Here is a 23,832-nt window from a genome sequence, read left to right on the forward strand (position 1 = left end):
GCCAAAAGATCAACAGCTGTCAGTGGGGTTTTAATCCACGAGGTGTTAGAGATACGGGAACATCCTCAGCTGGCTTATGCATACATGATTAGATGTAGGGGCATATCACTGGTGATATGAAATGAACCCTTGACCTATGCCTTTGCACTCTACTAGAGATAAATCTGCAGTTATAGATGTTATATATGTTCTGATCCTTAGATATGTTTTGTTATTTGAGAATAGCATATTTTATTTATAGCCCACTCTTTTTCAGTGGACCAGAGATAATTGGGCAACTGACTCAAAATGTCACATCAGCCTTAGACTCCCCTCGAACATCCCATTCTAGGTCAGCCTGACCTTTTGCCACTTCTAGAATGACTCTCTTTCTGTCTTTGTTCTTTCCTATAACAATAAATGACCCTGCCTTCCCCTTGTCTGTATATGTTTGGGTTCACCAGTTCTGCAGAGCCCAGAAGCTTTTTCATAGGTTGGTAATGGTTGTTTGTTTGTAACGTCTTCATCAGTTAAGCAGGCAAAAGGTCTAAAGTAGAATATATGTATGGGTATTTGCATTTTTAAGGCGTCTGCTTACGGCGAACCTGGTGTGCGCATTTCAAAAGGCAGAACTTTTAGTTTTAACGCAAACATTCTCCATTTCCAGTTTATGTTGCCTCTTTACGGTTTCACTGAACGAGTCGCTGCCAAGTGTTTGCAGACAACTCTGTCTTCCATGCAAACTACTGGTAACCGCGGCAACCTGCTAATAGCCAAAGCAATCACAAGGAGGTTTTCAGTGCAACAACATATCACTCTTGGCAACCAATTTCATTCTCGCTAAAGCTAGCAACTATTTTCCAACCTTTATCTAGCAGCTAGTTGTTACCAGGGGGGCAATGACCAGTCTCTTGCACTGAATTAATGAGGCAAATAATTTCACAACAGTTGCCAGTGACTGCCTCCAACCTCCAGAACCGATCAGGTCCCGAGTCGTCCTTGTGACTGACAGTTGCTAGATGATTGCAGAGTGGTCTCTAGGCCTAAAACAAATCCATTACATACAGAACATGCTTGTGAAGCCATTTACAGAAGATAACAGTGGTGGATGATCACAGAATTCTTTCCATTATACAATAAAAAATACTGGGAATTATCAGTGTTACTTCTCAGCCTCCCAGTAGACTCACGTACGGTATCAATTTGAAAATCCTACAGTATGTCACCTTGTTTTTGAGTTATCGCATTCACAATGTTTTCAGACAACTTGACCTCTGACCTTGACCCTGAACACTAAAGGGTAAAAAAGTTCCAAAAACCTTAACAACATCCAAGCAAGTGAAAAACACAGGAGGTAAGTACAAAATGTTACCACAACATAATTTTTCATAGGATCTAAAACATTAAGACCAGATTACAGCTAAAGTATACAAACATTTTAGATACTTCATTACGATTTGATCATAATTTTTGGTCTCAGTGAGGGATATTTCACTCTGCCTAATTTAGCTAATAATTTATGTTTGTTAGACGTTTGTTAAATGTTTAATCTCTGTTTGGTGTAGATTTATTTTTTCACTGTATAGATTCTATCAGTACAACAATACGTTTCCTTTTAGCAATCATTATTCATCACTACTGATTTCTACAGATCTTTTTTCATACATCTTACAGCAAACTACATCTGTATCTGTTTTCACACATGAACTTCTAACAGTTTTGGAAGAGTGAGGCCAGGAAATTGTCTTCATTTGTTCTTTCTCACACATAGCACAGAGCAGATGATAGACCCGGTCTCAATCTCTGGAAGACTGGTTTGGGATGAGGTGATGTAGAGTGTGCGAACGCTGGGTAGCTTTTATCAGAGCTGTTCTCACATCAGCTGTGAGAATAGTGGATGATCACTAAGGAGCTAGCAGGTTAAAAAGATAATAAATACACCAGCAGTTTTGAACTCAGGAAAAAAAATGCTGATGTGAAAATGTCACATTGAACTTTAGAAATCTGTGACTCAACAACACACAGTTAATCAAGAAAATAATTATTGAACTAATCAATATTTTTGAATGCCACTGTCAACTTTTTTCCTTTTCCTTTTAACAATATGGACTTGGAGTCTTGGTTCAGTACCTAACCCTCCAATCTATTGCATGAGGTGTGATCGCCTTAATATTTCAAAGATAAATAATTATTGGCATTCTTACAGATGACACACACATGACACATTATCAACCCATGACACAAATATCCAATTGCACAGCTCTTGTGTGAGCGCATGAATATGTCAGACATCGATGTTAATACGCTACGGCTGAGCTCATCGATTATTTGTCAAGGTGGGGAAAGCGGCAGCGACTTGATTGTAATTCAGATATTTGGAGACTATTAGAGGTTTGGGACGTTAGGCTATTCTTGTCAAGCTGGGTGTCTTAGACAGGGCTGACTAATGATCCAATGGTCTCAGCCACAGCAGGAGGGATCAGTGACAGCTTAATGAGGCCACAGGGCTTCTGTGCTTACAGTGACAGAGGGAAAAGGAGGAATGTGGTGTGATGGGAGGTGTAGAGGGAGCAAAGGAAGGTATAAGTAGTAGTGAGTAGAGACGAGATGTTTTGTAAAACCAGGTAAGAAAAACAAGTTCAAGGCAAAACAGAAAAAAGGCTGGAAGAAGATAAATGAGAAAGTAGTTAGTATGCAATTTGAAAGAATGCACGGTGTAAGGTGTCCCACTGATGTCCTCCCACTCCTGAAACGCCTGGGATTCACTCTTATGGAGGATCCCCAACAGCTCGGTGCGTTTAAAGTGACAACTCAAGCGGGTGGTTTTTGTCTCCTGTGTATCCTCCTCCTCGTCTTCCTGTGTTGGTGTTGGATGAGTCACCCACAGTAATAGTTAGGGAGGGTTGTGTTGCTCCTCTCGTCACTGCTCGAGGGCCACCGTGGGGTGTAGGGCCTGCATCAGCATGTTTGCACCGACTGGCAGAGGAAGTTGGCAACCAAGAAAATAACAGGTTAGGTTGAAAGCAAGGGAAAACAACAGCGCGAGCAGGTGAACACCAAGCTGAAATGTTATGAGCAGTCACACATGAAGCGAATAACATGCTATGCCTTGGTGCAAGAGAAATTGGTCAGTGTGCAACTGTGATGAGAGACTAATTTTGTCTCCATGTCAGGTGCTCATGGTTAGCAGACGTAAGCACATACTGAAACAAGTCTGTAGCCTAGGAGGAGGGACCTAACGATGAGGCGCAATGCTGCAGCAGCAGCGATGCTTAAAGTATTAGCTGCTGCTGTCCTGGTGAGATATAATATAGTCGTGCATAGTCCATGCCCAAAAACCCTAAATCAAGGGTGTCACTCTCATTTGACATCATACAGCCAACTTTGATTTTAAGTGGGCCGGACCAGTGAAGCTACATGACAAATGTGTAAAATTACAGAAAAATATCGAGTAGTTTGTTGTCCATACTGTCCTGTAATTTTAAAATATAAAATTTTAGTTAATTTAGAAAATAATCTAGTTTTTTTTCCCCTTCTGCTGTGGATTCACTGTAAAAAAAAAATAAAAAAAGGAACGTTTCTGTGATTTCCAAAGCTGACCAGTGGGCCCAAGTGGAGTCTTTGCCAGGCCGATTCTGGACCCCAGGCCATATGTTTGACAACCCCATCCTAGATTTGGAAAGACTCCAAAATGTAATCATTTTTTAACTCGTGCCAAGCCCCACCTTTGGTAGAAGTTTCATGCTAATATGTCCATAACTTTTTGAGTAAACCTGCTAAAAACCACCAAACAGGCAGACAAACTGAACCAATCATGAAATCTCCAGGGCACGGTGGAGTGAAATTAACTTGCACCCATTAAAGCATCATTAGCCACCTTCCTTAAAGTTATTTGTGTTTGCCCATGACCCACTCACATTAGTTAAATGAAAATATAGTGACCGAAATTAAATTTAAAATGAATCTCAAGGGAAATAAGGTATAAAAACCACAGCCGCACCCTGACGAGAACTAATTTTATTCACATCTTTGGTCGTTTATTTGGCCATGACACCTTTGTTCTAAAAAGAGATCCAGAAGACAGAGAACTACAAAGAAAGGGAGATGTGACCAGTTTCATCTTCTTGAAGTATTTCCCATCTGCTCACACATCCTTTCCCCAGCAGAAGGCCTAATCTTCAGTAGAGGAAAAGCAAATCTCACTTATTTCTTTTTGTAAAATGGTGCAACTCAGTAGCTATGCAAATGCCAGATGTGTCACTGTGCTCTACCTGAGACTATAAAGTAGGGCGGCAATTGTGTCTGTTCTCTGGGGAGACAGTCTTGAGTCATATAACTCCCCCAAAGCCCAAATATCCCCTGGCGAAATACTGAAGGTACACACACACACACACACACACACACACACACTTAAGAGCTAAAGCACAAAAAGCAGCACATGGACAAACACACATATCTGCACACACATACGCACTCATATAACCTTTAAATGCCTAAATGTTCCTATGAGGTGCAGCCGCAGACAACGAAACCTTTTTTTTTTTTTTTAATACAGCATTAGGTAATCGTCTTCAAGTGAACCCAGAAGTGAGGTGAGGAGGACAGGAGGGAAGCTAAGAGAGAAGGAAAGACCTATAAGTTGACATCCCTAGTGGAGCAGCACAAATCATGATGCCTTTGTTTGAGAGACCTCAGCATGACATCTCACCCCTGCTGCTTCAGGAGAAAAATCGATGGCCCTGTTTTAGCTGGAGATTTAGATCTTAGATAGCCACTTTGCTAAGCCTAATACACTTACTGGTCCAAGACTTCTTACCGTTGTGAAAACCGTGATTTTTATCTCTTAGCAGCAAAGGCAAAGTGTAAAATATCTTACATTACCAATCTTTCCAAGCTAACAAAGCCTCAAAAGCCGCAAAAATATGGTTTAACTTTCTGAGCTGATAAATAATTATGTGGTAAGATTTTAAAGATAAGAAGATAAGAGGACCTTAAGTTGCTATAGTTTTTCAGTCAGCGCAGCTTTAAAAATAATACATAACAGTGCCAATATAGACATGTTAGGAGCATTGGTGCTGGCTTAAGTGAGACATTTCCCAGGAGACAGTGATTCATTCCCCATTCTGGATCTCTGTTTCACTTTGTTTTCGATCGCTGATTAGTTACACTTTCACACCTTTTTTTTTACTCTGATTTCCACTCGCTGCTTGGTTAGGTTTAGAAGCCCTGCACACTAAAAACAATCCTCAAGGCTTTTAAGTGCAATGCCAAGGGGTGTTGAGTGATAGGTCCCACCATTGCCTAGGTGCTTATCTCTCTGAAACCAGTGGCTCTGTAAAAAAACGACAGCATTTAGAACAAATGGTTAGAAAGACCTGTTAGAGACATCATGCACTGGTTTGGTTAAATAATTAGACATAAGCAACGGAAATAGTGAATGTAAACAAACTGCTTTGGAGCCCAAAATAGTATTTCTGTTTATAGCTGAGCGCATGGCAGTTTTAGTCAAGTATATTTGCTTTAAGATAATTTTAAATGTCTCAGCATGTATTGCGGGCATGCTGTGAAGGGCCCGTCAAGGTGAATGATGCATTAATAAGCGAAGGCCTTATTACAGTAAACAAGTCAACAGGTTGTGAGTCATTTTCATGAAAGCGAAGCTGGCACGTGACACCTCTTAGCCGATTTTAAAGATCATCATCCACGGGGGAAAAGAACATGTATTTTTGGACTAAAATGCAGCAATAAACCTACAACACCCCCCGCCGCCCCCTTCCCCATCTCTCCTGTGGTCCCTCCCTGGTGGTGACATTAAACACTGAGCTGCCTCCGCCTCCATTCTACGGAATAGGTCAGCTCCCTGGCTGCCGTCTGCCTGCAAACACACACCGTTTACCAGCCGGTCTGCAATTGCACACACACACACACACACACACACACACACACACACACACACACACACACACACACACACACAGGCAGAAGGAGGTATGAGTAGATGCAGAGGCTCATACGCTAATGAATGCAAGTACACACATACACACACCCCATATACTGTGGGTGTATAAATTATTCATAGAACTTCGAATTTATTCATCTAATAAATTCAATTGCCTGACTTCATTATCATGAATTGCTAAATAATACTATATTTATGCTTTCACCTTAGTCAAGTTCTTATTAACAATAAAGGGGGCATTTCAGTGTTTGTTGTTGATCTTATTTATCTCAGCAGCTGAATAAACAATATTAAGTCTAATAAGTTTGCATATCCCACTGACATTATTTTAGGATACATTAAGGCAGAATCAAGTTTGAATGACATTTAGTTACTGCATTTTTTAGTTACAGCAACATCAGTGTGTTGTTAATGTGCCATTCGATGTGGGATAAGAGTTGCTTATGTTTTGGGGGAAGTGTCACAAGCTGACATGTACAGTCTGTGCTTGACTGACAGAGGCAGTTTGAAAGGTGTCAAAGTAAATAAGCAGTAGACTGTGTGTTATTAACGGTGATTTCGAAGCTCCACAACAATATCTGTAGAGCATGCAGGTACATGCACTTTTGCATTCTTGCTAACCATATAATTAGCTTTGTAGCCTGCAAAGTGACATTAGTGCAGGACAGCACATTGGAGTATGTTCCCAAGTTAAATAGGCTCATCATGGAAGCTAATATGGCTTATCGTTGAGTCTCCTGGGCATCAGTGTTGTTGTTTGATTACGCTGCCTACACTTTATAGTATTCACATTCATCTGGCTGTTTTCATATACATCAGTGGATATTCAACTGTATTTCACTGGGATAATGCAATAAAATCAGAGGATATACAATATTCTCTTTGTTTATTTATGACTCCCTCAAGGGCTAATAATAGTATTGACTTTTGGATAATGGGATGATCAGATTATGGAAAAAGACCACTGAACCCTAATAGCCGAGGAGAGACTGCTACACTAAGGTGTGTTATGCAATGACATGCTAACTAAAGTTGTTGTGTAGCTTAACGAGCTAAAGGAGGCAAGTGTGTGAAGCAGCAATGGCTGAAACCATTCAGGAGTGCTAATGGAGTTATATGTTTAGTTTATGATTCAATACTGATGAGTGTGGGCAGCACGGTGGCACAGTGGTTAGCACTGTTGCAGCACAGCAAGAAGGTCCTAAGTTCAATTCCAACATCAGGCTGGGGTCTTTCTGTGTGGAGTTTGCATGTTTTCTCCGTGTTTGCGTGGGTTCCCTCCGGGTACTCCGGCTTCCTCCCACCGTATAAAGACATGCAACTTGTGGGGAAGGTTAATTGGATAATCCAAATTGCCACTAGGTGTGAGTGCGAATGGTTGTCTGTCCCTGTGTGTTGGCCCTGCGACAGACTGGCGACCTGTCCAGGGTGTACCCCGCCTCTCACCCTATGACAGCTGGGATAGACTCCAGCGCTCCCCGCGACCCTGAAAAAGGATAAGCAGACGCGAATGGATGGATGGATGGATACTGATGAGCGATTTCACCAGAAGTTTTACTGGTACTTGAGTTTTTTTGTACCTTAGGTATCATAGACAAGTTTATCCTTGCATGCTGAATAAGAAGACGGACACTCAAAAGCACAGGAGATGGCAACAAGTTGCTGCCTTAGTGGCTTCACTCAAGATCACTGATAGACAGTAAGAGTCAGGAATGGAAGTGCTTTGTGTTATTATCCTGAAATTAACTATTTGTTTGAGACAGCAGGCCAAAACAATTCAGGGTCACTCTGTAATATCCCAGCTATCACTAGAGAATTCATATGCATTTCTCTGGATTATGGGAGGAAGCAGGAGTAGTGGGAGACATCCCACACAGACACGGGGAGAACATGCGAACACCGCACAGGCCGGCCGGTGGAGTCAAACCCAGGACCTTGGTGTGAGGCAACACTGCTGCCTCTGCACATTTCCATTGGCTAAAATGTTTGCTCTGAAGCGCTCTTAATAGAATTTTACTTGCAATTAATTTAGTCATTTGTGAGTCATCACTGCTCTAGGCAAATTGGGCCGTTTGGAGGATATAAAAAAACAAATCTGCAGTGCAACATTTATGAGTTATGACCAAGCGTAACCCAGATGCTCTACTAAAATCTTACTGTGGCAGTGAGCTAATAAAAACCCACAGCTTTTGGGTCATCTGACACCCGATAACTAAGAAATAAACAATATGAGCAATACCAGGGTGATGGCAGCTTCACTGAATGAAATTAATGAACTAGAGCAGGTATAATGCAGTCCTGAAAGATGCTGAAAGGCTCCACCGGGGAACTCTGTGAATACTTCTCAGTGGGTTCATGATGAAGAGTAACACCTTTCACTTTACGTGCACCCCATTTTCTCCAGTTATTAATATAAACGCACAGATCAAAGCAACTTTTTAAGTTCCTCTCGGATTTCCTGTCTTGTGCTGGATAGGCAGGAATGTTTGCCGCTGCTGACCAAATGCTTTTCACATGCAGGAGACGCTAAAGGCAGAGCGAGATTAAGACAGCACACACCTGCACCGAGTGTTTGTGTGTGCGCGTGAGTGTTGACTTTATGACAGCAAAGCAAGTCTTATGTCCCTGGTCAGTGTTTGCGGTCGCATTCATGATGACTGAACGGCAATAAAAGCAAACTGCAGGAGCTGCAGGAAGAAGTGATGAACCTGAAGAAAACGTGATGAATGAGGTCAAAGGAAAGGGAGACGAGAAAGATGCATGAAGGTTGGGATTCAGATCTTTACAGAATTACAGACGCCTGATGATTAAGTAAGCACGTATGCATTCATCATGAGAAAACTGAACCTGAATCCAGACTTAATGTTCTAGTTTATTAATGTCAGGCGACAAAATGAGTCTTGATATCAGTGTGGAATTTGTTGGATGCCAACAGAGCCATGACAGCGACATCTGAATAAGAAATGAACATATGATAATACTAAATCTCTCCGCAATCCAGGTTGTTGTGCACATTAATCATCAATGGCGAAACTCAATTTGATCTTTATGAAATTACGCTCAGCGGTGAAGTGTTCATGCACACTCATTAAGTTATTAAATCAGGGTTAGGCTCAGTAGTTAGCTTCCTCGTCTCGAAGACTTCCCAACAGGCCACTCCAAGTCTTTCACCTGCTGAGATGCAGGCTTTATGACTATTCATCTTCTACCCTTCACCTCAGTGGGGAGCAGGATCTGGCACAATTTTTAGTCTGTCTGCACTAAATGAGCTCCCGTTCATTCGGCAATTACATCCACTGATGAGTGCTTGTGTGTTTGGAATAATTAAAGACTGAGTAAGTGTCTTAGAGCAAAAGAAAAAGAGAGATTTTGCTGTTATCTGAGGAGACTGCTGGATTGCACACCTTAAAAGTTTTTATCCAGGTTGGTGAACTCGGGCAATGGAGGTTCCCTGATGCAATCAGCATAATGGAAAATAAATAACCTATTTAAAAAGGTCAGAGTTTCTATTAGCCACTTTGAAGTCCTCTACAAAAGTGGCATCTGAAAACCCCCCAAAATGGACCAACCTCTCGAGGAAGAGAAAGTCCAACTTAACAGAGATCAAACCAGGTTAGTGTGAAGAGTACAAAGGGGCACAATGACACAGCGTCTCGATCCAAGAGATGCAAGCATGTCGGGGAGGCTAAACTCCTCGACAGTCTACCTTTCTGAGCGACTCGTCTCTTCAGTAACATTGCAGCCACAAGCACTGGCTCAGACTGACATAACTGGGGCAGGTATCTGTGTGGGTGTGTTACTGTGTGTGTACTTGACTGAGACAAAAAACAATCTAAAACTTGCATAAATCATTTAAAAGCAATGCAACCAAGTGGTCATGGCAACTAATAAACAGTACATACAGTAATGATTTACTGATTTAAAACAGTAACCTTTTCCACAGTTTCCCCGCCCGCTCATGACCGCAGCTGAGGGGCCACACATGCATCTGTCTTTTATTGATTGGATGTTATGCTCTATATATAAATAGATACAGTCCACATTATCTAATGAAATGTGGCAGCTTTACCATGTTTGTGGTAATAACTGTGAAAATGGAAAATATATATATCAAAAGGACTGCCTTAAATCTTCATGACATAAATACAACAAGGTGCTGGAAGCATTCCTCAGAGATTCTGGTCCATATTGATCACACAGTCGCTGCAGCTTTAATAGCTGTACATCCATAAAGAGAATCTCTCGTTCCATGACACCCCAGAGGTGCTTTATTAGATTGACAAATGGTGACTGCAAAGGCCATTTCAGTACACTGAACTTATTGTGATGTTCAAGGAACGTGTCTGAAATGATTTGAGCTTTCTTTATAGTTTTATTTCAAGTTTCTTACTTCAAGCAAGACCCCTACGAAAGCCACTACACTGTGATTGTAACAAGTGGTTATTTGAGATATTGTTGCCTTCGTAATGCAGTCTGGCCATTCTCCTCTGACCTCTGAGATCAAAATCCCAGCAGATCAGCACTTCTTGAAATACTCAGACCAGCAAGTGTGGCACCAACAACCATGCCATGTTCAAAGTCACCTGAAATCACCTTTGCTTTCTACATTCTGAAGCTATGTTTGAACTTCAGGAGGTAATCTTGATCATGTCTACATGCCTTGGACAGCTGCCATGTGAGTGGCTGATTAGATATTTCTAGCAGAAATATGCCAATTAAAGTCACATATCATCATAAACTGTACTGACATAACATCATACAGTCTTTACAGTAACTGCCAGTATGTTTATGTATGAGGGAATGCTAAGGCCAGTCATGGACCATGTGGGGTCTCCATGAGGCCCATTTGCAGGAACACTAATTATACTACCGTCTGCCTGTATCTCCATTGTGCCCTGATTACTGCTCCTCCTCTTGCTCATCACAGCCTGGTAAGGATTGTCCTTTTGACACAAACAGCATATTATAAACCACATTCTCCTCCTTTTGTCTCTCCCATTACACCCTCCCTTTCCCCTCCATCTTCCCACAAGCAGAAAGCCCTCCAGCTTACAGGCGCCTTGCTCCATTTTGCCTTTCGTTTAGAGAAACAACAACACTGTAGACATTCCCTTTCTAGTCTATGTTTCCCATCGTTGCTCGACTTCCATAGTTCCTTTTTCCTTCATTTCTTGTGAGCATCTCACATTAGCTACCTCTCTAACTTTTCAGGCTACTTTTAAAAGCCCAAGGCCCCCGGTACGGCAACCCACTAATCGTTTCTTAATCTTTTTAATAATAAACCCCCCCCAAAAAACCTTTGATAGAATACAAACGTTTCCACCTTACACTTCTCTTGATGCCTCAGTTTCCCTTTGCCAAGTCTTTAGTCTTTACCTGGATGTGAATATTTCTCTTTTTTCAAAAGCAGCCGCACTCTGGGCAAACACGTTTCTCCGCTTTCGATTTCCTCTTATTAAAAGGAGAAAATTAATTCTCATCCATGACCTAGCCACATTAATTAAAATTCCAAGAGGAAGCCGCACATATGGGCCATGCATTGCATGTTAATAAGGAAGATGAATCCTTCCATTTGTGCTGATATAATATCTGTGTTAATCTTCAAGATGATCACGCTTTAATTACCCTCCATAACAAATGCGTTGGTCACACAAAGCTGGAAGAACTGTTCTGGGGAAATGTATCGTCATTAGCTCATTGAGTCTTTAATCTAAACAATATTTGAAACCAAGCGTCCTATAAATAACGTACCAGCTGTGTGGGATGAGACAAGTCTGAGGATTTAATCTCTGTGTCCACTGATATTATGTAGCTTTTAGTTACGCCTATAATTTTTCAGAGTTTTAGAACTTTATTAGCAGTAACACAGCTGTTATTCTGAAACTCTGTAGTAAATCGTTGCCATCTTCATAATTACTTCGCACTAATTTCCACCTCCCGTGCTTGCTTTCCTCTTCAGGTCTTGGGGGTTTATTTAGGAAGGAGGCTTCTGTCCTTTTCCGCCTGTAAGCAGATTTTAATGAGCTAATAACTGTTAATAAGTAGAAGGAAGTGCCACTTATTATACATGCTGCGGAGTATGAACAAGTATACAGCAGAAGTGAAAACACAAACGCAGCGGTGTTGCATAATCACATTATTAAATATGTTGTCTTTCGAAAGAAGACAGTTGGTGTTGCTTTATTCAGCTGTTAGAGCCACATTTGCTGTTTTATCTAGCTAAACATAACAGAAAATAGACAAAAAAAAGTTTGCTGTGAATTAACTGTGAGATTTTTTAGTGGCAATAATAGTTCTGGTCCAGCAGCTCTGGAGCCACATCACCTTTTCTCATCTCCACTGGATACCTGTGATACATGTGACGACGCCTGACTGTTAGTCTCAACCTTATCCTCTGCATGTGTTCCAGATTTCTAGCAAGCATGGCAGGGCTCAGCAAGTAGTGCCAGCTATAAACACCTGAGCTCCGCGTTCTATAAATGACTATAAATGTATAGTTGGCTTCTTTCTGCCTCACGTTTAACTACCTGTTTGTCACCATGCCATGTAACAACTTGGTTTCTCTTTAGTTTCTTTGCACTTGCAACACCAATAAACACTTCTACACCCACGCACGTCCTACACCCCGATCTTACTGATTTGCACACCTTAAAAATTGCTTTGTTAAACTGCTGAACAGTGTGTCCACCTTTTTTGTAGGGATGTTACAAGCCAGGTTGTTCAACCAGATCCCGGATGAGCCCCCAATTTGTCACAACCTTGCTTATTAGCAAATCAAGAAAATCAGGAGTTAAGGGTGTAACTGCAACTGCAAAGACAGCATAAAAAACTGAAGAGAAAACAAGTTGATGACGTGTACACATAACTAGCTATGGACTACAACTACCAAAAAATAAACTTTACTTAGGAAGAAAAAATCTCTCTTCCTAAGATTGTTAGGAAGATTGTTTCACGTTTACCATTTGGGCTTGATCTGCTGAATTTTACTTAAAAATGTTTTTAAAAAGAGTAGTTTAACTATTTTTAAAGATATTACGTTATTAACATATTTTTTTTTACTGGTAACAAGTCAAATGGCCTCACAATTGTTTTGAAATCACAATTGTTTTACTTAGCTGGCAAAACAAAACAAAACACCCCCCCCCCCCCCCCCCACACACACACACACACACACACACACACTATAATTACTAACACAAAAGCATTTCATTATTGTGGGGCGATCGTGGCTCTGGAGTTGGCGGTTCGTCTTGTAATCGGAAGGTTGCCGGTCGTTGTGTCCTTGGGCAAGACACTTCACCCATTGCCTATGGTGGTGGCCAGAGGGCCCGGTGGCGCCAGTGTCCGGCAGTCTCGCCTCTGTCAGTGCGCCCCAGGTGCAATGTAGCTTGCCATCACCAGTGTATGAATGTGTGTGTGAATGGGTGGATGACTGAATGTGTATAGCGCTTTGGGGTCCATAGGGACTAAGTAAAGCGCTATACTATGTAATATCAAAATAGGGACTATCATAAACAACCATTTGAAGAGTAGTAGTAGTAGAATAATAGTAAACATTTTAACTATTTCTGTCTAATTTATACAAATTCATTTCCCTCTCTTTTGTGCCATCATACTTTTTGAAAGTTTTTTGCCATTGAAACTAAGATGCAGTGTGTAAGAGGTGCTGGCTTATTGGCTTACTAGCTCAGATCTTCTAAATTTCCCTATACTTACTGCTGTGCAGGAACAACACTGCTATAACAGAAGCAGGCAATCGCAGGAGTCAGCCGGTGGCTGCGCTACAGTAGAGGCGCCCCACTGAGGGTGTTTGGGTAAGCTGGCCAGTTTTTAGTGCACACGAGCTGGATGATAATAAGGGCAAAGAGACCGGAGGCGAGGAGAAGCAGACTGTGTGCTTCACTGTGTGAGTGCTTTCCCTCTCTATCCAGAACAGGCTGGGGAGAGTCACCTAAAAACCGTGCTTGGCACACTCCAACATTTACATACGCTGCATTTAGGCAATGTGTGATGTATTATTTCACACACCATATCAACAGCACAAAAAACAAAAAAACCTCTAAAGCCAAGTGTGTCTATGCACTCACACTCAAGCACAGTGTAAACATGGCTGGGATATCAATAAAATGCATTTACTGCAGATGAGATTTACACATTTCCTGTGCAATTAGGTGAGCAAGGCTGGCTGTTTAAAAGCCATAAATAGCATCTTAGTGATGCTGTTATCATGCCCATCGTACACTTTCTGTAAACAGATGAAGGTCTTGGATGTACCATAACACTCCTATTCTGTGTAAAACTGAATCCTGCCTAAGGACAGCATGTGGATAACCTCAGGTGTCCTCACCAAGCTCTAGATAAATGCATTAACTACCATGTGGGCTTATAAAAGCAGGCATGATACTGATAACTCCAGATTGCAATTTGATATCTCTAATTAAATCAGCAGCTAATGTAATTGCTCAAATTTTCCAGCTGTTCAGACATCTGAGATTATTGAGCTTTTTGATTCTGATAGTTAAACTACGTGGTTTCATGCACACCATGTCATTAACATAGCATTCAGGCCTGTGCATAAGTCTTGAGCCCCCTCTCTCTCTTTTCTTTTCTTTGAAGGAGCCAGACGTTATTATATTTTTTTTAAGTGGTCTTGAAGAATAAATCTACAGCCTTCCTGAAGGTCTTTCAAAGTTTTTTGTTGGACTTTGGCTGCTTTTTCACTGATTTTCAGTCCAGTTTTTATGTCTGACCATTTTCATGGCATGTCTTTTTATTCATTAGGTGACTTAACACTGGCCTATGAATAATTCAAGCATAAAAAAGGGACAAAACTCTAGTGTTGTGTCTACACACAGAGAGATTAGCAAGTAACAAATTTTAAATGTCATCTTTAGACACATTTTTAGGCAATATGAAAAATGCCCAAAACAAACAAACAAACAAACAAACAAACAAACAAACAAACAAACAAACAAACAAACAAACAAACAAACAAGAATTTAGCATAAATTTAATTTGTATCGTTTGACACAGAACAATAAAACTGCTGAAAACCCAAAAACAAATCAACAAATCTGGTTTAATCATAATAATAAAACAGACAGTAGAAAAATGTTTTTCCACATGGTTTCTCTTTGAGAGCAATCTGTGTGGAATTACCAGAGGCTGTCTCAGTGCGGGACATCTGTTCAGCCTAAAGTAAGGTTGCTTACTACTTAACACGCAGATTGTGATTTTTGACTGAGAGCAGCCTCGTGTCCCTCGGTGTCATGGCCTTGCATAATCACGATGTCAGTAATATAAGAGGCGATCTGTTCCGCTGAGTTAATGACACACAGCAGAGATTCATTTTTTGACCTTCCTCCCTTACATACTGCACAGAGTATATGTCAAGTTAATTCATCATCTTTTCCCGCTCTTGGGCTGAACTCTGCAGCACGTGTTGACGCACCGAGTGAGGCTCGGCTCGGCTCTCTAAGCTGTAATCTGCTCTCTGTGCATTTCAGCATTAACATGTAGAGGGATTTGATATTGTGTAAGCCACGTTCTGTTGCGAGCGTGTTAGTTTAGCTTACACAGCTGTTGCTGCAGATCAAAGCTGAGTTGATGGCAAGGTAATGGCTTGAAGCTGGGAGACTAATGGGGCGACACACTGCTAAAATGTAGGCTACTGTACTCTACGGCAGACGAGCCTAATGCTATAGCAAAGCACTTTGGCATGTACGTGATGTATAGCAGCTAGAAAGAAATCTGAAAACATCAGGAGGTGAGTTTGAAAGTGAATTAAAGGACAATTTTAAATTTAAGTAAGTAACAATAAAAGGGAATAAAGGGAACACAGATATCGAGAGTAACTGGGCTACTACACTAACTGTATGAGGACAGAGACTGCAACTTTTCAGGGTAAAAAAAACAAAAAACCAAGCAGTCAGCTGTCACAGCTGCCAACAGCATTGGGAGGAGATGGAAGGAACAGGGGATTTGCCATGTTTTAGCTCACCAACTGTCAATGTGTCAAAGTGATGCAGAAACATGCAGAAACTCGACTCTTTTCATCTGAGTCGTGATGCCCTGGCTCTTTTCCTCCATACAGGTAGGCAGTAAGCAGATGACAGTCTACAGGTACTCTCCAACAGGCAATTAAAAAAAAAAAAAGCCCGCCATATTGGGGCTTTTTTCCAGCACAAATATATGCAACATTAACAACATAAGCACCTCTGGGGGGATTCAGCATGCAGTGAGTGATTTTGCACTTACAATCATGTCATCAACATCAGTGCTGAAGTGTATGTATAGAACCCCCCGTATTTACCCGTTGCACTACCAAAAACTTACGCTACTTGGCACGTTGCTTTTGCAGAACTCCAAAAACACTGACTTAGATGTGCTGTTTTGTAATCAGTTAACAAGAAAGGGTTAAACCTCACACACACGCACCTGTATCACAAACACCAGGACAGTTGGTGTTATTTTTGTGACCAAAAGGTCACACCTAATGCGATGAAAACCAAGCCAGAACGAAATGTTGGTCATTTTTGGTCATGTTTACTGTGCTGTGTTCCCTCTCACCTTGTGTGGTCCGTGTTACCGCTGTACTCTCTCTGAGGTTTTGAGTTTCTTGTGTTATTGTATTTTTGCATGTTCAAGTTTAAGAGTATAGCAATAAAAGTGGCCTTTTTGAGTTTACGTTCTCCCTCTGGAGTCCTGCTAATATATGGAACTGTATGTTCCATCCTCCACCTGCCACACAGCCGAAACATGACCAGATGAATAACGGATCGAAGGGAAAACTGAACTCTTAAAAAGAATCAAATGAAACAGATTAGAAACTCACGGTTATGATTCCAGTTTAAATTTCACCTCATGCCTCTTCTTTCTTTTCAACACATTAAATGAACTTAAAGTAATGGATGCTTCACTTGCAGAGTCTCAACAAAAACTGAATACGATGAACTCCTCAGTTAGTATTTACTACACGCTTCTTGTGCTGAATTGCCTACAGGTGCTTGTGATATTACATCCACCTCTTGTGGCATAATAAGCAGACACTCACACACACCAAGGCAGAGAAAGTTAAGTGTCCTTTCAGTGCCACACAGTCATGTGTGCGGGTTGATTAATCAGCTCAAGTCTCCCCCACACACATAAGTATTCTGACTGACACACAGCCCTCTCAATGTCTCGTTTTAGCTCATCCACAAAGCACTTTTCTTTCTTGAGAACTACCGAGCTTGTGGTGATCCCACTAGCAAATTCATACTTACAACTACTTTTCTCTCTCTCCGCTCTCTTCAACAACATCCTCATTTTCACCAGAGCCAGTGGCTAATAGCTCTCACTTACAGTGTAGATTTCAGCAGAGTCAGAATGTCAACAAGCCCGAGCACTGATGGCTGCTGTAATGGGGAGCAGAGGGTACAAGTTGGCCTTACTGGTTTACATAGATACTTTCTGAGTGTGGGAATTGTAAAAGTCTCATGAATGCATCACAGTGGCAACATACTTTAGGCCAAAAAGCTGTGTACGTACACTATACAGAACTGGTGGAGATGAATGAGATTAATTAATTGATTTGCTTTACCCCACTGTTTAATGTTCTCCCCAGTCAGCCTTCTGTAGTGCTGGTGGCTGGCTAAGATTCATTCAGTGTCACAACCAGTTTACCAGTCCATGCACATTCCCATCACAGTCAGAGTCTGCAAGCTTCAAGCAAGGCAGGGTCTTTATTTGCAATGCTGCCATACACGTGCCTGTTTGCAGTCCTCCCATAAAAACCAACAGCATGTAGCTCAAAGTATATGACATCATGCATAGGAGGAATGCTGATTGGTTGAAAAGTGGTCTAGAGAATTAAAAGGATGACAGTGGAGTTTAAAAAAAATGGGAGAAATGTGAAAAAAAAACTTGACCAGCAACTGCAGAAGCAAGAGACTTGTTGTTTGTGACACTGCCCCCTGGTGACAATAAACCACTACAACATGTTGACAACACACTACAAAGCTGTCTGCAGGTAAAAACCGACACAAACAGACACAAACGCATTGCATTCCTGCAAATCTGTCTTTAGCATTCGCTTGAGCCAGGAAACAGAAAGACATTTAACTCTCACATGACATCAAAGTCAGTAGACAGCAGAGACATTAATGGCTCTTACACATCCTAATGTGATACTGAGTTGGAATATAGCCGCCAACTACACCACCAAAAATTTTCACCATTCACGGTGCTACCAGCTGTAGCACTGCAGTAAGTCCAGTCAGTGATCCGTCAATAAATCATTGCATTTCATCAAGCTGGACAACATCCAGCTGGTCGGGATAATGATGTCAGATTTTCCCCAGAAGATTAGGAAACGGCATGGGAGAAGAGTGTTTTGGGCAGTTTTGATCCAGCTGTTTGTGCAGACATTACCTCAAGTTTATTTACAGAGCTGGGAGATGGACCTTATTATAGATGAAACAAACAGTCAGTCAACTGGAACAAAACTAGCATTTTAGATAACGGAATAAGTGTGGGAGATTTTCAGAAAAAAAAAATGCTTCTAATTGTTAGTCAGCAAAACAAACTTCAAAAATTTAAATATTTTACAGCTTCAATGTTTTTTTTTTAAAAAAAGAGGTAAAGTTATGTAACCAATCAGTTGTGAAAAAATATAATGTTACATGCTGCCACTGAGTCTCTGGGAACGATAATACAACTCACCAAGAGAAAAAGATGATGGTTGCATTGACGGGGTGATGATAAGATGGATATGTCATATATACTAAGATTAAAAAGGCTTTTATTGTGCACAGTTAAAGTGAAGCACAGCTTGAGAAAAAAAAAAGATGGCAGAGCTGACTCTTAAAATAAATATCAGAAGGCTGGTTGGAGAGAAACAGAATAATCTCCTCAGACACAGCAACCACATCTGTCAATGAAATCAAGTGAAATCACAAAAAAGACTTGATCTGGTCAAAGATCTGGGCCCATTGTGAAAATGTAATCTGGTTGTGAAATCCATATTGTTTCTCCGTGAATGAGTCACCTTCATTCACAGGTTTCAGAGTGATCCTTGACTGATAATACAGAACTATTTACCGCCTACGCCTCAGTATGCTGAATGAAAAACAGAAAGAGGAAAGAGAGAGAGGGCGCCTTTCACTTACATGCTAATCTGAACATCTCTCCGTCTTCTCCAAGTCAATCTGCAAGTGGATCAAAGCATCTGCTGGACAGATGACGCCATTCGCACGCCGAGGCTGGTGCAAGGGTCACTCTCAACCCACGGTGCAAAAGGGACTCAGGGTGTATATGTGTGTGTGTGTGAGAGTAAGAGAGAAAGTGACAGTGAGTGAGTGTGTGTGTGTGTGTGTGTGTGTGTGTGTGTGTGTGTGTGTGTGTGTGTGTGTGTGTGTGTGTGTGTGTGTGTGTGTGTGTTTCCAAGCCTGAAGCCAGACTCAGAGAGCCTTGACACCACACATGCTGAATCAGAAGCTGAGGTGCAGAGATGGGGGAGTGTGTGGAGTGATGGTGAGAGGGAGGGATTAACAGGTGCTAGTGAGTCATTGTCACTATTAAACACAGATACTTCTTAATGCATTAGTGCATGATGGTAAGATCATATATACTCATTAGGGAGAAGGTGTGAGATTTTTTTTTTCCTGCGCTTGCTGAAGCCACCAACCAACTGGCCGCTTGGTCTTTAGTTTATTACTATTATGCATGGATATTGTTCTGATTTAGGAAAGTGTCAAAAACTGATGGAATTAAATAAAATTAAGTGCTCTGCAGGTTTTTAAAGCGCTGTCGGCGAGTAAGTCCTGTATCATCACTGAAATTCAAAGAGGTTCATACCCTATTCACCGTTTGCCAAAGCTAGCCGGTGGATAATGGGCACTAACAACATGGCAAAACTCACAATGAGCACTTCAAGCTAGCGATGTAGGTGTACATGTTAGCAAGAGCGAGAGAAAGGGAGGGAGAGATAACAGAGAAGCACAGAAAGATAGAGAGGAATAGTTAGGCATGAAGACAGAGCAGAGTCGAGGAGATACATGGATGAATAACAAGGAAACAGCCCAGGAGTGTTAGAGAAAATGAGCAATGGGCCTCAGAAGGTGGGAGAAATGAGTAATGACTGTTAGTAGTCGAAACCGAGATGAAGAGAAGCCAACAAAGAGTAACCGCTTTGATAAAAAATTGATCAACACATGGCATTAAAGAATTGCTCTTTCTCTCTTGATTGCCTGGGATGTAACCGCTTTCACCAAACTGTACTGGGTTCATGTTTTCTTAAACCACTTTAATGGCGTTTGATGTTATTTAATGAAGAAAACACGGAAGTCTTCGAGAGGAGATGCTGATCACAGAGTATTGTCGCAGTAGTTAATCAAGCATTTGAGACAATGCAGTCATTAAAAACAAAGCTTTTGATTACAGTTTGTGAGAGAATATTAGTGTGAGAGTGCGCCTAGTCTTCTAATCGGCTTTGTGAGGGAGCATTCATTAGCAGTTCTTTCAGTCTGGTGAAGCTGAAATGTGAGAACACCAGCCTGCCCAATTGGAGTATTATGTTTGCCCACTTAAAGAAGATGAAGAGCTGGAGATGAAGAGCTGGTTTGACAGGATGGGGAGTTTACAGTGTTTTTCTTGCAGCGGGCGGTGTGGCCGTACTTGACCCCCACCTCTTATCTAACCAAGGACAGATCGCATCATGGCTGGCGGAAAGGGGAGGCTGAGGTTCAACTGTTACAGCAGAGTCGCACGTGCGCCCCTGACAGGGATGCTGTACCCCGAGGGAACTTTGTTCCAACACCACCCTGAACCAGACAGCGTCACATGCAGTTTGAGGAATAAAAGATGACCAATGAGGGATAATGTTATCACACCTGATGTGTAGATGCAAAAAACAAACAAAAAGTGCCTCGCATGTTTTATACTACAAATAGATGAATGACTCAATATAGTCACTATTGTAAAATCAATATAGTGATCTTACAATACAAGAAATCTTTCTGTCTGTCTATTCGTCCGTGAACTCCTCCCAAACCGTCAGGAGCTGAGCATCCAAATTTGGCAGGTACATCTCAGGCACCTGAAGGTTCTTATCTACATTGCGACACATCATGTTGCCTAGCAACGGTATAAAATGAGCTGCTTTTAGCATTTACGCACGTATAACACCTTGCAAAAACATCGGATGATTTTTGTTTCATACAGTACCATCTAATTTATATCCACAAAAACTGAATTATGCCTGCCATATAAGGATGTCACAGCGTTGCCTGGCAACCACCGAGTAATAGGCCAAAATGACCTGGTTTTGGCCTTAAGGCATCTATAATATCTTTTTTTCAAAACAATAAAATCTCATTTATATCCATAAAAGTTCAATTATATGTGTCCCTAGCAACTACCTAGCAACAAGCTAAAATGACCCATTTGCAGCAAACTAGCAACATCCACCACCTCTGTTTTTGATACTTTTCTCAATATGGTCAAGTTTATCAGCCAAAAGCAAGCACAGGCACAAACTTGACAATTTTATCACATTGGCATGTACTAGTACGATATTTTTGACATAATGTTGTCTAAAAGTGAATGCAGTCTGTAAAGATTTTAAAACACATGAGAGAGGTTTTATTATCTTTTTATATCTGACAGCTTCATCATCACATCCAATAAATCCATGAAATCCTACATCAAATACACCCTAACAGTTACGCTACAGACAGGTAAATGTTGATCATTTAAAAAACTATGAGACAGAACCACATTGTATATACTAATTTACCTACATTAGGCCTACAGCATTTTTTCCTTATTGCTGTTTTCTGAAGATGTTTGGTTGTAAATAGAGTGAGAAACGATTGAATCAGGGTTAGATTTAATATTGCTTTTAATTTGTTCATTTTTTGCAGTTATATAATCCCACAGAAAAACTAACAAAAATATTGTGGTAAAGGTTATATCACCCATCGCTATTTCAGCAGATATTTTGTGAACACATCATTATAGAAGGAAATGTTAATTTATGCTGGGCTAAGTTACTCATCATGTATTTTCATGCTTTACTCTTGTGGACTCTCTTCAATACACTTTCTGTGGAGACCCTAAATATAGTGGATAAATCCTGTAATTAATTCCTACTTCAGTGTTTACACACAGAATCACACTGAGCTGTGACACATCATAGAACTTACTACATATGCTATATATATTATTTGACTGGGAGTGCAGATAGATGCACTCAGGTGTATGCATAGAAAAACCTGGAGTCATGCAAAGTATTCACTTACATCTGTATCGGGACCCTTGTCGGCTCCGGGACACGAGAAGCTGACAAACTCATGGCACCGTTTGTGGACCACAAAACAGCACACTGAGAGAAAAGAAGAAAGAGCAGAGAGTTTTACAGGAACAACTTATGGCACAATATTGTGAGCTGTTTTGTCTTTCAAGTTTATGAAGGCCATTCGACCAATCTGCTTCTTTAAAAAAACATTTGCATTCACAAAAAAGTACTGTCAATCCAAGTTTCAGACAAACAGTTAAGAGATAGAAGGAGACACAAAGAGGAATGTACTTGTCCATTGTCACAAACAAATGCAAGCAGACAAACAGACTGAAATGCATGTGTACACCCACACTCACACCCACTCAAAAAATGTTTCTGCAGCTCTCGGCTCTTTACAAGCTGTTGGGGTTGATACCAATTGTATCATTGTCTCCCACTGAAATGGGATCCGCCTATACCAAAGTGTCACTCAGCGTGACACGGCTGACATGACATCTGACGCTGCTATCAAGTCAGCGATAGTGGCATTTACATTTGGACTCTGCCGCTGATCTGGAGGGGGGGGGAGCAAAAATGTGGACATCTGTGACAGCTGGCGTGCGAGCTGACTCCCTCTCCGTCTCTCACTCTCTGTACCCAACAGTATTTTTCTCTTGCATTGTTTAAAATTCTTCATTCTTTCTTCTTCATCCATTCTCACACAATCTGTCTGCTTTGCTCATTGTCAAGCTGCCTGCTTGCTCATGTGCACTACTGCGCTCTCCCACTATCATATATGTGTGGTTTTGTCTGTAATTCTGCCAGCAAAGCCACGCAGTTGCCAGACAATCTGACAAGCATTGGTTAAACAAGAGAAATTAGTTTGCTGCCGTCCAAGAAACAGCAGGGGTTTTGACTGAAACGCAGTTGTATCATTCTGCTGGGCTAATTAGATACTTTTCAAATAGATATTCATTTAGAGATCATTAGCATAACTGTGAGCGTCTTCAACATAACGCTTTAGCGTAGCCCTAATCCTAAACTAATAATCAACTGCGATTTCTTTTTGTGTTCTTTTGCGTTCTTGCATGTGGTTAGTGCCGAGCTGGTGTCAATGTACAGTATGAATTCATCTCTTTGAGTAATAAACACAAAATGAAGCAGAGAGGGAGGGGATGGCATACAAAGCTCAGCAAAAATAGTAGCCCACGGTGATTTATCCCTGCTCTGAAGCTGTCATCTGTGCCATTTGTCATTTTCATAATGTACAGTACACAACAGCCAAACCAGGCACTCAGTACAGGTGTAAATGCAAACAGTGGGGATTTATGAAATCAGGTCTGTCCATGCTTGCAATATTGCTATATGAATCTTTGGTCTGTCATCGCACACATAAAATGCTATGACTGAGATGGGATTCACTGATGTAGTTAACTGGGTTAAAAACTGTTGTGAAAAAGAATTTCCAAAACTATATTAAGGGTGCACTTGATTATCACACAATAAACACAAACACAAAGTCAGTGAAATAATATCAGGGATATCATTATGTCCAGTTAGGAAGCAGAAACCTTTGTGAATCAGTTTCACCTTCTTTCGTATAAATTAAAAGTTACATTAGGCAGAGTGGAGAACC

The 23,832-nt window shown here is 41.0% G+C and overlaps 1 protein-coding gene across 3 annotated transcripts in view; it reads right to left on the reverse strand.

Annotated features, from left to right (window-relative positions):
• The window catches only part of prkcab (protein kinase C, alpha, b), a 120,630-nt gene that overhangs the window by 62,297 nt on the left and 34,501 nt on the right, over nt 1–23,832 (reverse strand). For all 3 annotated transcript variants that reach the window (XM_085155873.1, XM_085155872.1, XM_085155874.1), the window contains exon 3: nt 22,219–22,301. In XM_085155873.1, coding sequence (XP_085011999.1) covers nt 22,219–22,301 — 83 coding nt within the window. The remainder of the gene's footprint in view (nt 1–22,218; nt 22,302–23,832) is intronic.

This window comes from Neolamprologus multifasciatus, chromosome 4 (assembly GCF_963576455.1).
Source record: "Neolamprologus multifasciatus chromosome 4, fNeoMul1.2, whole genome shotgun sequence".
Taxonomy (NCBI): Eukaryota; Metazoa; Chordata; class Actinopteri; order Cichliformes; family Cichlidae; genus Neolamprologus; species Neolamprologus multifasciatus.